This window comes from Necator americanus, chromosome X (assembly GCF_031761385.1).
Source record: "Necator americanus strain Aroian chromosome X, whole genome shotgun sequence".
Taxonomy (NCBI): Eukaryota; Metazoa; Nematoda; class Chromadorea; order Rhabditida; family Ancylostomatidae; genus Necator; species Necator americanus.
Genome location: NC_087376.1, coordinates 26,011,141 through 26,024,969, shown reverse-complemented (window position 1 = coordinate 26,024,969; position 13,829 = coordinate 26,011,141). Strand labels below are relative to the sequence as shown.

Below are 13,829 nucleotides of genomic sequence, written 5' to 3'. Positions count from 1 at the left end.
CGCAGACCCTCCCAAAAACGACCCCCTCATCTCGTTCCTACCAGTATAGCTGCCCAAACAGCAATCAAAATTTGGGTATAATAAAAAATTTAAAAAAACAAATAAACGCTTAATAAATAAAATAATACGATTTTAAAAAATAGTATTGCTACAAGTTAAACAAAATACATATTGTAATGCAGCGATATTAATGGAATAAATAATAACTAGAAATTATATGTTCATGTTAATTATATGTTCAAGATGCCGCGTGACGTGTGCCAGATGCAAGAAGATCAAGAAAAATAAAAGTTTTGAACAATAAGCAAAAGTTCGATCCCCGCCGGAACCATTATTTTTGCAAAACGAAAAAACAGCTGGAAAAGAAGGAGAAGACCTTTTAAAACAATTTTCACACTATTTCCGACTATTACCAAACAATTTTACTCATCGACAACGGAAATGAACGGATGAGAGCCTGCCCTGCCGGAATCTAGATTTTTGCAAAACCGAAAAAAAACCACTGAGGAGAAAATTTCACCGGCAATTTCTTGAAATTGTGTTTAGAGCACTGTTTGCCACATGCAAGTGTTATATAGAGGTCATTTTAGCAATTAAAACCAGGTCTTAATTGGAAATTACTGCTGGACATGTCGGATTTTGTTACCTTGAAATAAACATGAATAACTCACTAAGGAAGAGACTTAAGAAGATAAAGCTTGCTGCGTTGTGTAGAGGAAGATTTGCGCTATAGAACGGTCAAAAAATCTTCTGCGAAGACCCTCTGGTTTTTTTGAAACCTAGTTGAGAAAAAGTTGAGAAATTTGGCATTTTTCTCAACTTTATCTTAACTAGCTTTTTTAGAGACGAAAACTGCCTGTAAAAAAGCGAAAACAAATTATGATAGCAAAAATCTTCCTCTACAACATGCTGCGGACCGACTTCGTCTTTATAAACTAAGAGCTGAGTTATGGAAATTTGTTTGAAGTCACACAGATTTTGATGCGTTGCCGAAAATCTGAGATTTCGCTCTTTTTCCCGTTGCGAGGATACGGTAGCGCCGTTGAAAAATTCGACTCCATATTTGGATAGAGCATCAAGGAAAACCCTTGACTGCAAATTTTGGCCTCTGTAAGTGTTCTGGTTCTCTCAAAAGCTAGTTGAGAAAAACTCGGAAATTTGAGGCAAAAAATGGGATTTTTCTCAACTAGGTTTCAAAAAGGCTAGGAAAGCTAGAGGCACCAAACTTTGTAGAAATATAGGAGAAATCTCCCTCTACAGATCGCAGCCAGCACTACTGCATAAAATTCACTTTGAGCGTAGATATTCAGAAACTCGTGGAGCCTAATTTGTACTACTGTTAACTCTTATTGCGCCTTTAGATGTCTTTTTTTCGCTCAGTGCAGCATCATAACTGCTTTTTCGACTGAAAGTAAGAAGTTCGACACTGTAGGATGAGAAATGTGCTCTTTAAATCCTTTTACACTAAATGCAAAAGCATCACTTATAGCAGGGAGTAATCCTTGACCGTCAAATTGAAAACAGCATATCAACGCATTGAGCTACAGAACCACAATGCCTTTGTCGCATCAGTCGTTTTTCCAACACATTATATAATACCCCTACCGAAGTCTTTGTAATCGCGCATAAATATGCGATGAATGGGGAAAGATCACGCATAAAGCACTTTATCTGCACTACACTTACCAACTTAAGCTAACGTTCCTGCTTTTCATTGCAATTATGCTTCTACGTTTACTTAGTGCTCTCACACTTCTGCTAGCTTCTGATATTGAATTGGCTGTGACGAAGAGTGCCAAAGCACTGTGCAAGCTATGAAGATTGCCTTTTATGGTACTCAATACGAAGTTACCTCTGGTTAGTTTCATTTCTTTCATATAAATTAGTAACACACAATTTTGTTGTGTAGACTGTAATTTTGTAATTTTGTTTTATAGAACTGTAATTTTGTAGTGCTTAGACTTGATGGGTTTGACAAAAAGTCGATTTTTGAAAGAACAAAAACTTCCAGGTAGGTAGTTAATTGCATTTAAAATAATTGGTTTCTTATTTTATCACATCACAACATTATCACTTTATTTATTATGCATCACATTTATTCAAGATTTCAATTGTTTTGTTTTGTGCCACCAAAGCGTCTCTGACGTCATCAAGCATCAGTTAGAGCAGCAAAAAATGCTAATCGTCCATTTTCAAGATTGGCTCAAAAAGCGCAGTAGTTTTTTACCAGAATTATGAAGAATAAATTTTTAGGAATCATTTTTTGGTTTGTGTACCCTCTTTTTATCCTAACTTTTTATGCTACTATAGTCTTCCCCAACTGCAACCGCGAGTCTTCTTCAATCGTTTATTTGAATATTAAAAAAATTTATTTATTCTATATCACTTATTTTTGTATCAAACAGAACTCAAGTACTGAATATGCATCATTGACGTTTTTTCTTCTTTGAGACAACTCTTCCATTTTTTAGTCGCAGATATCGGGACCTAAAAAAAAGCCTTAGAATACGTAGAAGAAATAGAATAGAATATTGTGAATATCTTCTGATATGCGATAAAAACATGCCATTCACTGCTCATCATCCTTCAAGTTTCAGCACTACGTCTGAAAAGAAGCAGTTTTCACTCCTGTTTTTCTGTTGAATGTCGCATACCTAAATTACACTTCATTTTGTACACCTTAATATGTGCTTGTTTGAAAACGACAACCCCGTCTTCCTTTTCTCTTTGTTCCTTTCATTTTTTCTGATTTTCCAACCCCTATTTAATTTTTTTCTTAATTTTCCGACCCTCTCTTACGACCCACCCCCCTGATCCGACACCCCTCTTACGACCCCCTGTTGAGAAATTCTCAACACACGCTTGACCCTGCTTGAAGGTCTTCCTTTATCGCCTCTCTGCAAAGCCTTGCGAGCTCGGACGTGAGTTCTTGGTTCCCTGCGGCTTGTGCTGCTCCACGTTGGCGTATCAGCTCAAGAGTTTCAAGAGATGCCTCTTGGTGGTTTTAAAACTCTCAGCCTTCTTCGCGCAGTCGTGAAGGTGTTCAACAAGCCGGTCATATTCCTCGTCGATGTTGTCCATTGCGGAATCTTCCCAAAAGCCGGCTAGCGGTGTGAAGAGATCCGGGTTAATGATAGTCCTGGGATTTCTCTCTCTGAATTTGGCGGCTTTCTCTGCTCTCCTTGTGAAGGAAAATCTTCCTCGGAGGAGGCGATGGTCCGATCCCGTATAGAACTTTGGTACAACACCGACGTCCGTCAGGCAGAACCTTTTATTGACGATGACGTGGTCTATTTCATTACGGTACCCTCCACCGGGTGACTACCACGTCCAGCGTAGAGAGGAGGACTTCTGGAATTGCGAGTTCTGATGGATGGTCTTAGTCGTCATGATGAACTCAGAGAGCTTCTCCCCCTGTCCATTCCATTGTAGGCCGTGGGTACCGATGTGAAGTTCCTCAGGCGTTTTTCTTGGGCCAACTTTGGCGTTGAAATCGCCAAATATGACCTAGTAAAAGGAATGATCTTCTCGGTAGAACTTCTCCAGGCCTATATAGAAATCTTCGACTTCTTCTTCGTAGCTTGATGTTGGAGCGTAAGCCGAAGATAGTCAAAGCTGGTGTTGGACCACATCTTCTCATCCGCAGATGTCCGATTGGGGTCGTACGTTGTTCGAAAGAGTCGATGTTCTTTGCCATACTCGTGTTGACGAGGACGCCAACTCCACCAACACCTCTACTGTCGCATGTTCCTAAGAACAGTTCCTCTCCAGTTTCATATACGGTGTTGAGAGAGTGACGTCGTCTCGTCTCGGTCAGTCCGATGAAATGCTTAATCTTCTTGGCTTGCATCCTCAGATGTCCGATGGCCGCTTCCGATGAAAGCGTACGTGCGTTATAAGTACAGATCGTCATCCTAGTCCTTTTCCGTTTCAGTAGCCTACATGACTCCTGCAACCCCGTCCTTCCTGGCGCTACCGTACCAGGCTTTCCTCCGGAATCAGGAGGCTCTTTTCTATTACTGTGTTTTGCATAAAAAATTTTTAAAGCTATGGGCAGGTTGCAAGCCTCTAGTCCCATGAGTTTTTGGGAGAACTTCCGTTCTCCCGGGGTGGACATGTGGAGCTTATTTGTTGGAATCGACTCGAAACCTCCGCCCTTGCACCTCCCAGTCACTTGATTGCAGGCTTTTGGCCGGACCGACGTGCAGGATACAAGGATGTCCTGAGTCAGTCCTGCCTCAGCAGAAACAGGGAGTCTATCCCCTGAATCCACCTGCGTCTCTGGGCAAGCACAAGGTCGCTTTTGGTCCGCTATTAACCCCATATCCGCCACCCGGGGTCGCGCCACGTAGCCGCGCGACTAACAGGCTGTGAACCCTTTAGTGAGGGAGATCCGTGGACCCCCCATTGCTAACTGTTAATACAAAACTATCAATACCAATCTTGGCACCAGGCTCAAAAAAATCAACTCAAAAAATTGGTCGGTTTTCTAAATCAATGCAATCACGGCTCCTCAAGCACTAGCAAGAAGACCTCACTTCTAGCTTCTCGACAACCACTTACAGTAGTTGTTAGAAATTTGCATCTATCCAAAATATATCTTCTCAGCAACTTAGAAACACTTTTTTCTAAGGACAGTGTTGAAGACTCCACTCGACGCTATATTTCTATGCACAAAAAATCCACTGAAAAAACATCGTTCAAGGACATTTGCTCAAATGAAGACATTTATTTCAAAAGAGAATACATGTTGTGAGGATTGACACAGTTAGGCCAAACTATATGAGGACAAGGTGAAAGTCTCCTAAGCTTCAAATCGAACTGTAGAGAAAAGTGGGAGTCATGCCGATCCACTTCGACAGATCACTTCACGTCGTTCTGACCTATCTGTTGGTTATAAATGAATTTTCAGCATTAGGATTGTGTAGATAGAATTTTAGCCACTCAACAAGCATTTTTCATGTGCTCCGTTACACTAGTTTTACTGCCGTATTTTCGTGTTTATTTTTTTTTTTGCATTGAATGTGGTTTTTGTCTTGTTATTTTCTTTCCTGTTGGCTTTGACTTAGTTGACTTAATCGGCGGGCCATCCTGTTCGATCTTCAGCTAGAGTTCGCATAGAATCTACCCATCCGTCGCAATTTCACAAGCGGCAGAATTTCACGTCTCGACTGTACTTGATCAGGTCAGAACGACTGTACTGCCTGCCAACTCCAATCGTCCTGCAATCTTCCTTCACTACTTCCGTCTAGAACTTTCTTTTACGACCATTACGACCAGGAGACCTTTTCCAATTAGGATCTGCAAGCATCTTCAGGACATCTTGGACAAGACGATCAGACGGTCTCCTCATAACGTGACCAAAGACGCGAAGACGGTTTTCCATGACAACCTCAGAAGGCCAGGGAAGAAGTAGACCTTTTCCACGTGTTATCCGACGGTACACCATGTCCACTTCCGAGTAAAGTTCTCCTTTATGACATACCAACGGCTCAAAGTAGCCCAGCAATCGTTTAAACAGCTTTCTCTCCACGCAGTCAAGTTTCTCTGTTACCGTCGCCGGCGCTGCCCAAGTCTCCGATCCGGGCATCATGATAGGGCGAACTGCGGATAGATAGACTCGAAGATTGACTTCGTTGGCGATGGGGGTCAACCACAGGCCCTTGGTCAATGTTTTGTGCCGAGTTAGCTATGGCGCATCTTTGCTGAACATCTCTCTCGTAGCCGCCATCGTTTTTCAGCAAACAGCCAACATAACAGAACTTATCCACGAGTTTGATAGGTTGTCCATCCACCTTGATTCCCGTTGAGGATCTCGAGGAGGCCCACATCTGCTTGCATTTATCAGAGCGGAGTTGTAGTCCGCAGGCTGCAGCTAATTTTGACACAAGGTTAACAAAATGTTGTAACTTCGCGCTGCTTGAAGCGAATATTTCTATATCGTCAGCGTACTTGATGTCCACTAAGGGACGTGCAGAATGTGCTAAACTAACTCCGGCAGGACACTACTCAACTGTTCTTCGCGTTATGCCATCGACGGCAAAGTTGAACAGAAAGGGTCCCGCCACAACCCCTTGTCTTACTCCAGTTTCCACTTCGATCGGTGTAGTACATCCGGCTGGTGTTCGGACCGCAGCAGTTATTCTTCTATTCATGTCCTTTATTAGGCGTACAAATTCTCCTGGAACTCCATCGGCACAAAGCGCATTGAGAAGACGGCCACGGTAAGGAGAGTCGAAAGTGGCTTCGAAGTCCAAAAATGCTAACTGTAGAGGCTTTGAATACCGCTGCTACACTTCAATCACTCTCCTCACAATTAACTTCTGATCAGTCGTCGATCGACCAGGGCGAATACCGGCTTGCTCGTCACAGGTGGTTCCTTTGCGATGTCGGATTAGTCGACCCAGGATGACCCGCCCCAAAATCTTGTAGATTAAAAGCAGCAATGATATTCCTCGGTAATTACTGGGTTCCGTAACGGATAGCTTCTTGTATAGAGGAATAATAATACCGAAGGAGGAAGAGATTTCAGCATTTCTGGGGTAATTTCATCGTCTCTGCCAATTTTTTTCATTCTTTGGTTTTTGAATACGGACTAGAACCTCCGACTCCGTCGGTGGCTCTTCACTGACCGTGGTGTATGTCTGTTTTTAGGCGTACACGAGTTCAGAGACCGACGGCGCTTGCCACTTCACCAGAGTGTTAAAATGCTCTCTCCAGATGGGCAAGGTTGCCTCCCCGAGAGCGACTCCGTTGACAGCGTTCAGGGCAGGGAAACACTTCTTCATCTTGCCGCTATACTGCCTTAGCAGAGTATAGGCTTTTCTCGGCTTCTTGCCCTCCCTCAAACTTTTTCGCTCTTGACGTCCATCCGTTCTCACGATCACATTTCAGCTGACGACGCAACCTCCTCCTCATTCCTCTCCTGATTGAAGTCGCCAGTAGTGCGATCAACACAGAATTGTAGTGGATATTGTTTTGTAGCATCCTGAATGCATTTAGTGAAAGAGTCGGCGCCATCCACTTTCTTCCTAGTCCCCAATCCAATATTGATCGACACTTATTGGGGGAACTTCTTTCTGCATTTCTCGTTTTTCGGACCTGCCAAGTCGAGCTTACATTGATGTTGAGTTCCCCGATACCTTTTCTGGAACCCCACTATAAAGCTGAGAAGAACTGTGTAGCCGTCGGAATCGAATGCGACTTCGCAGACAACTCTAGATTTTCGGAGGTCTGACAAAGGTATATTCTTCGTCGGAAAGTAATCGAGCTGAAGCCTAAGAGTCGGCATATTCCGCTTTCGCTGCTCTTCTGGCGGTAATGGGGTTGTCCCTTGCCACGCAAGCTGATGGCGTCAATGATTCTTCTTAAACGTGAATGCAATGATGAGATTCTCCTGCTCACAAAGGTCTATCAGGGTATTTCCGTTGTCCGATGTCCGCTCCATAGGACCATTTTCTAAGCACATCGGATTGTTGTTCAAGTCTCATCTTTGCATTATCATCAATTCCGACAATTACCGCCTGCTGGCTTGGTATCAACGTATTGAGTTCATTATAAAACGCGTCCTTGTTGTGGTCTCTGTACGTACCTGAGCACTTACGATCCAGAGTTTGAGTCTCCTGCGATCCCGCAATCATGCAAAGGCGCATCTTGACAACGTTGATCCAAACTACTCCACCAGGTTGTAATGATCGTTCCTAACAGCTATTGCTATCCTACTTTTGTTTCATCAGCATCGCCGCAATAGATTGTGTGATTGTCGATACTGATGAGAAGGCGATCCCTCATGCGCGTTTCTTGCAATGCAGCAAACGGTGCATGCAGATATAGCAGAAGTCTGGATAGAGCTTCTTGTCGGAGTTCACTTGACAGCGACCGACAGTTCAGTGTAACAAGACGGATGTCTGTCGCCAAAGATTCCACGTTTCCCTCAGGAATTCGACCTTTCAGGGTATGGGCTGTGGTGTGGTGCTGGACAACAGCACTTTTTTGAAGTGTATGGGAAGCGTTTGCCACATAACAGTGCAGGTTATATGTCTCGTACGTCCCCAATGCCTATACTCAAGTGCCTGATTAGGTTTACGAAAAGCAGGACCACCACTTGCAGGAACTTGACATGAACAATCAGACTTGTATACGCGGCCCCTTCCTTCCTGTTATTGTTAATAAATATAGTTAAAGGAAGAAGTTCGACGCTTAATAGATAAACCAAAATAATATAGTGTAATATGATATTTTTCTTACAAAACAGAGAAAAGTTAACAAAGTGGACTGGTTGGATTTTGTTAGGTTGAAATAAACATTCACAACTTAGTGCAAAAGAAACCTAGAGGGAAACCAAGGGTGCGTTTGTAGGGAAATATTTGCGAAATAACAACGTTGAAATTCCTTTTTCAGAAAATCACTGGTTTTTTGAAAGTTAGTTGAAAAGAAGCTGAAAATCTTAGCAAATTTTCTACTTTTTTCGATCATCTTTTGAAAGAACGAAAAAAAGGTAGAAAAAGCAAACCTGAATCCTGATAGTAAAACTTCTTTTCTTTAAATCGTTTCGTTAATTTAGTTAAATCAAATCAATTTTCATGATGTGGGAGCTGAGATATTCGACTTTGCTCGAAGTCCAACACACTTTGACACGCAGCCGAAAATCTCAAATTTTCCACTTCTTCTCTTCGCGACGCGGTTGGAAAAATTCGGTGTAATTTTTTGACGTAGCATAAAGGAAAAAACCTAACTGCAAGCTTTAATCTCTGTAGGTGTTCTGACTTTCTCAAAAGCTCTAGTTGCGAGAAATTCAAAAATAGGAGGAAAAATTTACAATTTTTCTCAACTAAGTTCCAAAAATACAGAAATTAGAATTATCAAATTTCGCTCTAATACAAGCGAAATTTGCCTCTGAAACCATGCAAAATTCTATTGCACAAAATTTACTGTGAGCGTTATTCAACCAACACATGGTGCCTACTTTTGCACTAATTTTATCCCTATCTCCAGCTGTGTTCGGATATAAACAGTATCGAAATTGCATTTTTGAGTAATAGTATGGAAATCCATCATTATTAGATAAGGAATCTGCTTTTTAACCTCTTTAACGCTAAATGCAAAAATCGCACTTCTCTCACGAATTGATTCCTAACTGTTTCAATGAAAAAATTCGAAATTTATACTGCGCCGAGCGCCAACCTTCGCTCGTATCACTAGGCCTCTCACCAAACTGCATTCTGGACAATTAAAACTAAATTTTGCACCTCTTAACATGAGTTCATTTAATAGCAACTAACCTGTCCTCCTTTCCTCTTCGTCCCACCTCACTACGACGTCTATTGTTCTCCCCCTCCCCTTTTTTTGAGAAAATACCAGCGAACGCTTGAGCTTGCCCAAACAAATGTTTAAGGACGCTAACGTTATGAAAACCTTCACCGCAATAGTACACCTTTATAACCAACGATGTCCAGTCCCACTTTAATACTTTTCATTTTTATATATCTTAGGTCCTAGGTGGAATGCAAATACATACCAAGAATAAACCAAGGATTTTAATTTATTGGTGTGAGTCGGTGTAGAGAAGGGCACCCCATTGTCCGTTCCAGTCGGACATGCTCCTAACACGCGAGTCCTTGCCCAGATATGGACCAGTTTGACGGTATGGACCAGCATAGTGTGAAATTGAGGGCGTTGGAATCTCTTCACGAATACACAGAGGTGTTGAAGTAGTTTATGAGTATGAGCACGATCAGGATCAATTCCCTCTAGTTACATGAGAAACGACTTGAGAAACGATCTTGCACCGAATTCTTTAGAGAAGCACCTAACAACGTAACATAGCTGCGCAAGAACGCGTACATTTGCCGGGGAGCGATAGGCACAGAGTTAGCAGTCCACTCATTCCCATCCGCTCACACGTAGACTAGCACGTTGCTCGGAATCTGGAGGGAAATTCGTTGCGACAAGTCCTTTTTTCACGCCGTTTTTCTGAGCGATTGCGGGAAGGGGGAATTGAACGTAATCTCACTCATCATACCTCTACCTGTTCGTGGAAAGATCCAAAAACCTTCATTTCGTGACAAACTCCCTTAAATGGAAACCGTGAAACCCGAAAAATCGATCACTAACTCTTTGAATTGTAACTGGCCCGAACTACACAGTACATTCAGGATCGAGTGCATCGAATGAAAAAGAATGAAAGAATGTGAATCGATACTAACGACCCACCTTTTTGAACCACTCGATCGTGGTCGCTAAAAGTCTGTCGAAGACCAACTTTACATGCCTCGGCGTTCTTCAGTTAAAGGCAGCATACCACGAATCTGAGGTGGTACGGATTTTAGGTGGAGTATTCGTATACGGGATAGTAGATTATGGGGAGGGGGTGAATCTGTCCATTTCTTCCTAATTGCCGTAAAAAAAACGGCCCGGAGGATACGGCTTTGGGCGTTCTGGCGCACTATTTTCTACAAGAAGTTCGATTGGAGGGCGCCAGCCTTGTGCACGCGCCGTATCTTCCGAGCCGTTTTCTACGGCATTTAAGAAAAAATGGACGGAATCACCTCCCTCTCCATAATCTTCGATCCCGTATACGAATACTCCACCTGAAATCTGCACCACCTCAGATTCGTGGGCTGATGCCTTTAAGATCAGTCGGTGAGGTGACTTTGTGCAGACAGAGATACTCCAACAGCGATCAGCCTGTCGAGAACTTATTTAAAGCAGAGGTTAAGACCATTAGCACACTTTCTTCCAACTAATGTTTCGGTTTCATCGTCCTCCTCAAAGCCTAGAAAGTCAGAGTAGTCGCAGCGAGTTGCCTCACGTTGACGAAAGTCATCCCATCATTCACGCAACGTCGAACCTTCAAGTACAATCGTTCCTTCCTGTCGTCATAAACTCCTCATTGTTCCAGTTAGTCCTTTTTAGTCTGAACCGAAACGATGATGATGTCGATAAATTCTGCTCTCGTTCAATCCCAGTGGTAAATGTTTTGTTCATTTATTTGTTATTGTTGGATAATTTGAGAAATTTTGGGGCACAGCATTGTCCTACGGTTGGAACGACGCCGAAAGTCATGTCTTCGATGCTTGATGCGATCAACTCTGTATAATTTTGTTCTATTTTATGTCCGAAAACACCTTTTCCTCTCTTTCACAATAGTTTATGCGTTTTTTTTTATTTCTTATATTCATTACTATCTTTTCCATTAAGAATAAGGTCTTCCTCCAGATTTTTCACGTTCCATGTAAATTCACGAGACAAACAATCAGTCTCTAACTGTGCTAGGGTGCCAATTACTTTGTCAGTTCTTCTCTCTTCCAAATCCTGACCATCTAATTTGGATATGAATAAGCGTCCTCTCTTAATGCCAAAAGAGGAACCTTCTCCTTCTGCTGCAGAATGAAATGTTTATCCGCCACGAGAAGGACTGCGCCAAGATCCATTGACAATAAACAGAATGCAGATTTTGTTTTGTTCTGACTTTACGACATTTCTTCTTTTTTCTGCAGGACGGTTGTATATGCATGATAGCACGAATGAATAAATGAATGAATGATTTTATTCTTCGCTTTTCGCTCTTTCGTTGAAGAAGTTTCCCGTCCACAGGCGAAGCTTTGAACAGGTGTTCAGCAGAACCTCGTAACATGCGTAATTAATCAGTGTAATGTGTTGAATGCCAGATACAAAGCCAAACCAGACAACGAACGATCGCAAATAAGATGGTCGCAGCTGAGATGCATTATATTAAAATGTTACGAATAATTTATGTTTTCTTGTTCTCACAACAAGGTTTTGGTGGAACGTTATTGATGGCATGAGGTTTTTACAAACTCGTCTTTATCAAAAGCCTGGAAATGGTAAGTTTCGGTGCAACGCATATCACATCGAACTCCTCTATCCTTGCGAAGCCTCGATATCGTTATAAGTACAGTACACAAGAACTCCATCCTGGAAAATGAACTGACCAGTCTCACCGACTAGTTAGTCACTAGGGCTGCTGATCCAACCGTTGTTACAGATTATTACTGTCAGGCGAATAAGATTTATACGCTGTGCAATACTGGTATCTGGATGATGTTGAGGAACACCGTATATGACAATCTTTTAGTTGACAAAGTGATACATAATGTCATTAGTAATTATTATTAGTAAGTAGCAATTATTAGTGATCAGTAAGTTTTAGTTATGATTAACTGTCACTAGTAATTATTCTCCGACTCCTTAACAGCCGCGATACTCGGGCCTCCTTTGTGACCAGAGTTACAGGATGATGTTGTATTGGGGAACATGCTGAACGGCAGCATTAAGCTAAAGCTACTTCGTAATAGATCCTATGATAGGATTCGAGGCTTGTCAAGGAAAGAGTAATGTGATGGGGTATGCATAGCGTCAAACGAACCATTTCCACGCTTTTGGTAAAGACGAGGTTTTCGAAACGTTAGGTCAGAAATAAAGTCTCAGTAAAATCTCATTGATCTCATTGGCAAAACAAGAAACCTAAACCCAGTTCATAATGTCGAGGTTTCAAGAAGAGACGACTTGGAGATTGCTACACATATAGTCGGGTTAAAACGACATGAAGCACTATGCGTAAGCGGTTCCGCTCAAAGCGGTGCGGTGGAGCGCAGCAGTTAGGATGAAGTAAGGACCCTTGCAACCACTGTTCCTTGCTGCAGTTCGCGATGGTTCCACCTTGATTCCGACCGCTATCTCCACCGCGCCGCTTCGAGCGCAACCGCTTACGCAACAGCACCGTGCTTGATTTCGTTTTGACACTACTATAAGTTCAGTTTTCATCGTTAAACCCTAAATTAAACTTCTGTGATATTGTATAGAATCATTTTGATTCTTCATCCTTTCCATGGCGATATTCCAAGACATTCTTTGTTCTTATTGTACTATTTCCTATCAGTATTGCATTACTGTTTGCAATTTCTTCATAATATGTTAATGGTGTACAGTTCAAAGTTACATCGCAATGATGCTCTCCGCTTCCCAACTTACATTAACTGTTACAGAGTTCAGCAATGATTCTAGTGCCATCTTCTCTTCATTTCTTTTCATTTTATTGGAGAGCGGCAGATTAAGTCATGGGTTGGGTTTTTGAGCATCATTCTTTGGTGACAATGCAACATTTAACGGCTAGTAACGACAGTAGAGCTGCTTGTTCCCAAAATTTTTTTTTCATTCCGACGATTTGTCGGGCAGCAGAGAAATAGAGAACACCCCTTGTCTTCCCTATCATGCATCATATGGCGGAACGCGACAAAACTATGAAAAACGCTTATCGCGTGAATGTCTTTGGACGTATCTACCACACTACTCATTATAACACTATTTTTTCATACTAAGTCCAGTTTTCAAGTGTTTCAGGAGTTCAACATACAACTTCTTTCAATCAGTTCGAGAATGGTTTTCCACAAGAACTCCTTAGTTGCTATAATTGAACTGAACCCTACTGTAGTGTGGGTGCGTCAGTCCAATCAATCAAATTACTTGATTCATTTTCATTACTTGATTCATTACCAAGAGTAAGATGTAATTTCAGAAAAAAACGCTTCTTTTATGAACATCTCAGCACTCGCTGGAAGCGCTCTATGTCAGAATTGCTTCCAGTGGGACATAAACATGACGAAAGTTGCTGCAGCTAGCCACCGGACGTACTGACTCAACGCAGTCACGAAAATGTAGAGCAGAAACCAGAGAATGCTGATTTATCAACAAACTACAATTCTTCTAAATGGAAACGTAGTGAAACTCGGCAAAAGAAAGTTCAAAAAAGCAATTAAATTAGTTTTTTCTCTGACTGCCGCATATTTCGGATACACTTTTAAAGCAAA

General features: G+C 42.0%; 5 protein-coding genes across 8 annotated transcripts; 1 reads left to right on the top strand and 4 right to left on the bottom strand.

Annotated features, from left to right (window-relative positions):
* Positions 1 to 3,457: 3,457 nt before the first annotated feature.
* RB195_025538 (uncharacterized protein) lies at positions 3,458 to 4,324 on the bottom strand (the record flags this gene model as incomplete). Of its 2 annotated transcripts, none has more annotated exons than XM_064213732.1 (1): positions 3,458 to 4,324. In XM_064213732.1, one exon carries the CDS (start codon positions 4,322 to 4,324, stop codon positions 3,458 to 3,460), a length of 867 nt encoding a protein of 288 aa, XP_064069613.1. The 2 variants fall into 2 exon arrangements, with proteins under 2 accessions (XP_064069613.1, XP_013299560.2); XM_013444106.2 differs by having other exon boundaries at positions 3,458 to 3,913.
* A 924-nt stretch (positions 4,325 to 5,248) lies between these two features.
* On the bottom strand, positions 5,249 to 5,593 carry RB195_025537 (uncharacterized protein; the record flags this gene model as incomplete). Of its 2 annotated transcripts, none has more annotated exons than XM_064213730.1 (1): positions 5,249 to 5,593. In XM_064213730.1, one exon carries the CDS (start codon positions 5,591 to 5,593, stop codon positions 5,249 to 5,251), a length of 345 nt encoding a protein of 114 aa, XP_064069611.1. The 2 variants fall into 2 exon arrangements, with proteins under 2 accessions (XP_064069611.1, XP_064069612.1); XM_064213731.1 differs by having other exon boundaries at positions 5,249 to 5,590.
* A 362-nt stretch (positions 5,594 to 5,955) lies between these two features.
* Positions 5,956 to 6,228, top strand: RB195_025536 (uncharacterized protein; the record flags this gene model as incomplete). The annotated part of the gene is made up of 1 exon (XM_064213729.1): positions 5,956 to 6,228. One exon carries the CDS (start codon positions 5,956 to 5,958, stop codon positions 6,226 to 6,228), a length of 273 nt encoding a protein of 90 aa, XP_064069610.1.
* On the bottom strand, positions 6,006 to 6,918 carry RB195_025535 (uncharacterized protein; the record flags this gene model as incomplete). The annotated part of the gene is made up of 2 exons (XM_064213728.1): positions 6,006 to 6,266; positions 6,802 to 6,918. 2 exons carry the CDS (start codon positions 6,916 to 6,918, stop codon positions 6,006 to 6,008), a joined length of 378 nt encoding a protein of 125 aa, XP_064069609.1.
* Positions 6,919 to 7,400: 482 nt separating this feature from the next.
* RB195_025534 (uncharacterized protein) lies at positions 7,401 to 7,652 on the bottom strand (the record flags this gene model as incomplete). 2 transcript variants are annotated; one of them, XM_064213727.1, is made up of 1 exon in its annotated part: positions 7,401 to 7,652. In XM_064213727.1, one exon carries the CDS (start codon positions 7,650 to 7,652, stop codon positions 7,401 to 7,403), a length of 252 nt encoding a protein of 83 aa, XP_064069607.1. The 2 variants fall into 2 exon arrangements, with proteins under 2 accessions (XP_064069607.1, XP_064069608.1); XM_064213726.1 differs by having other exon boundaries at positions 7,401 to 7,640.
* Positions 7,653 to 13,829: the final 6,177 nt, after the last annotated feature.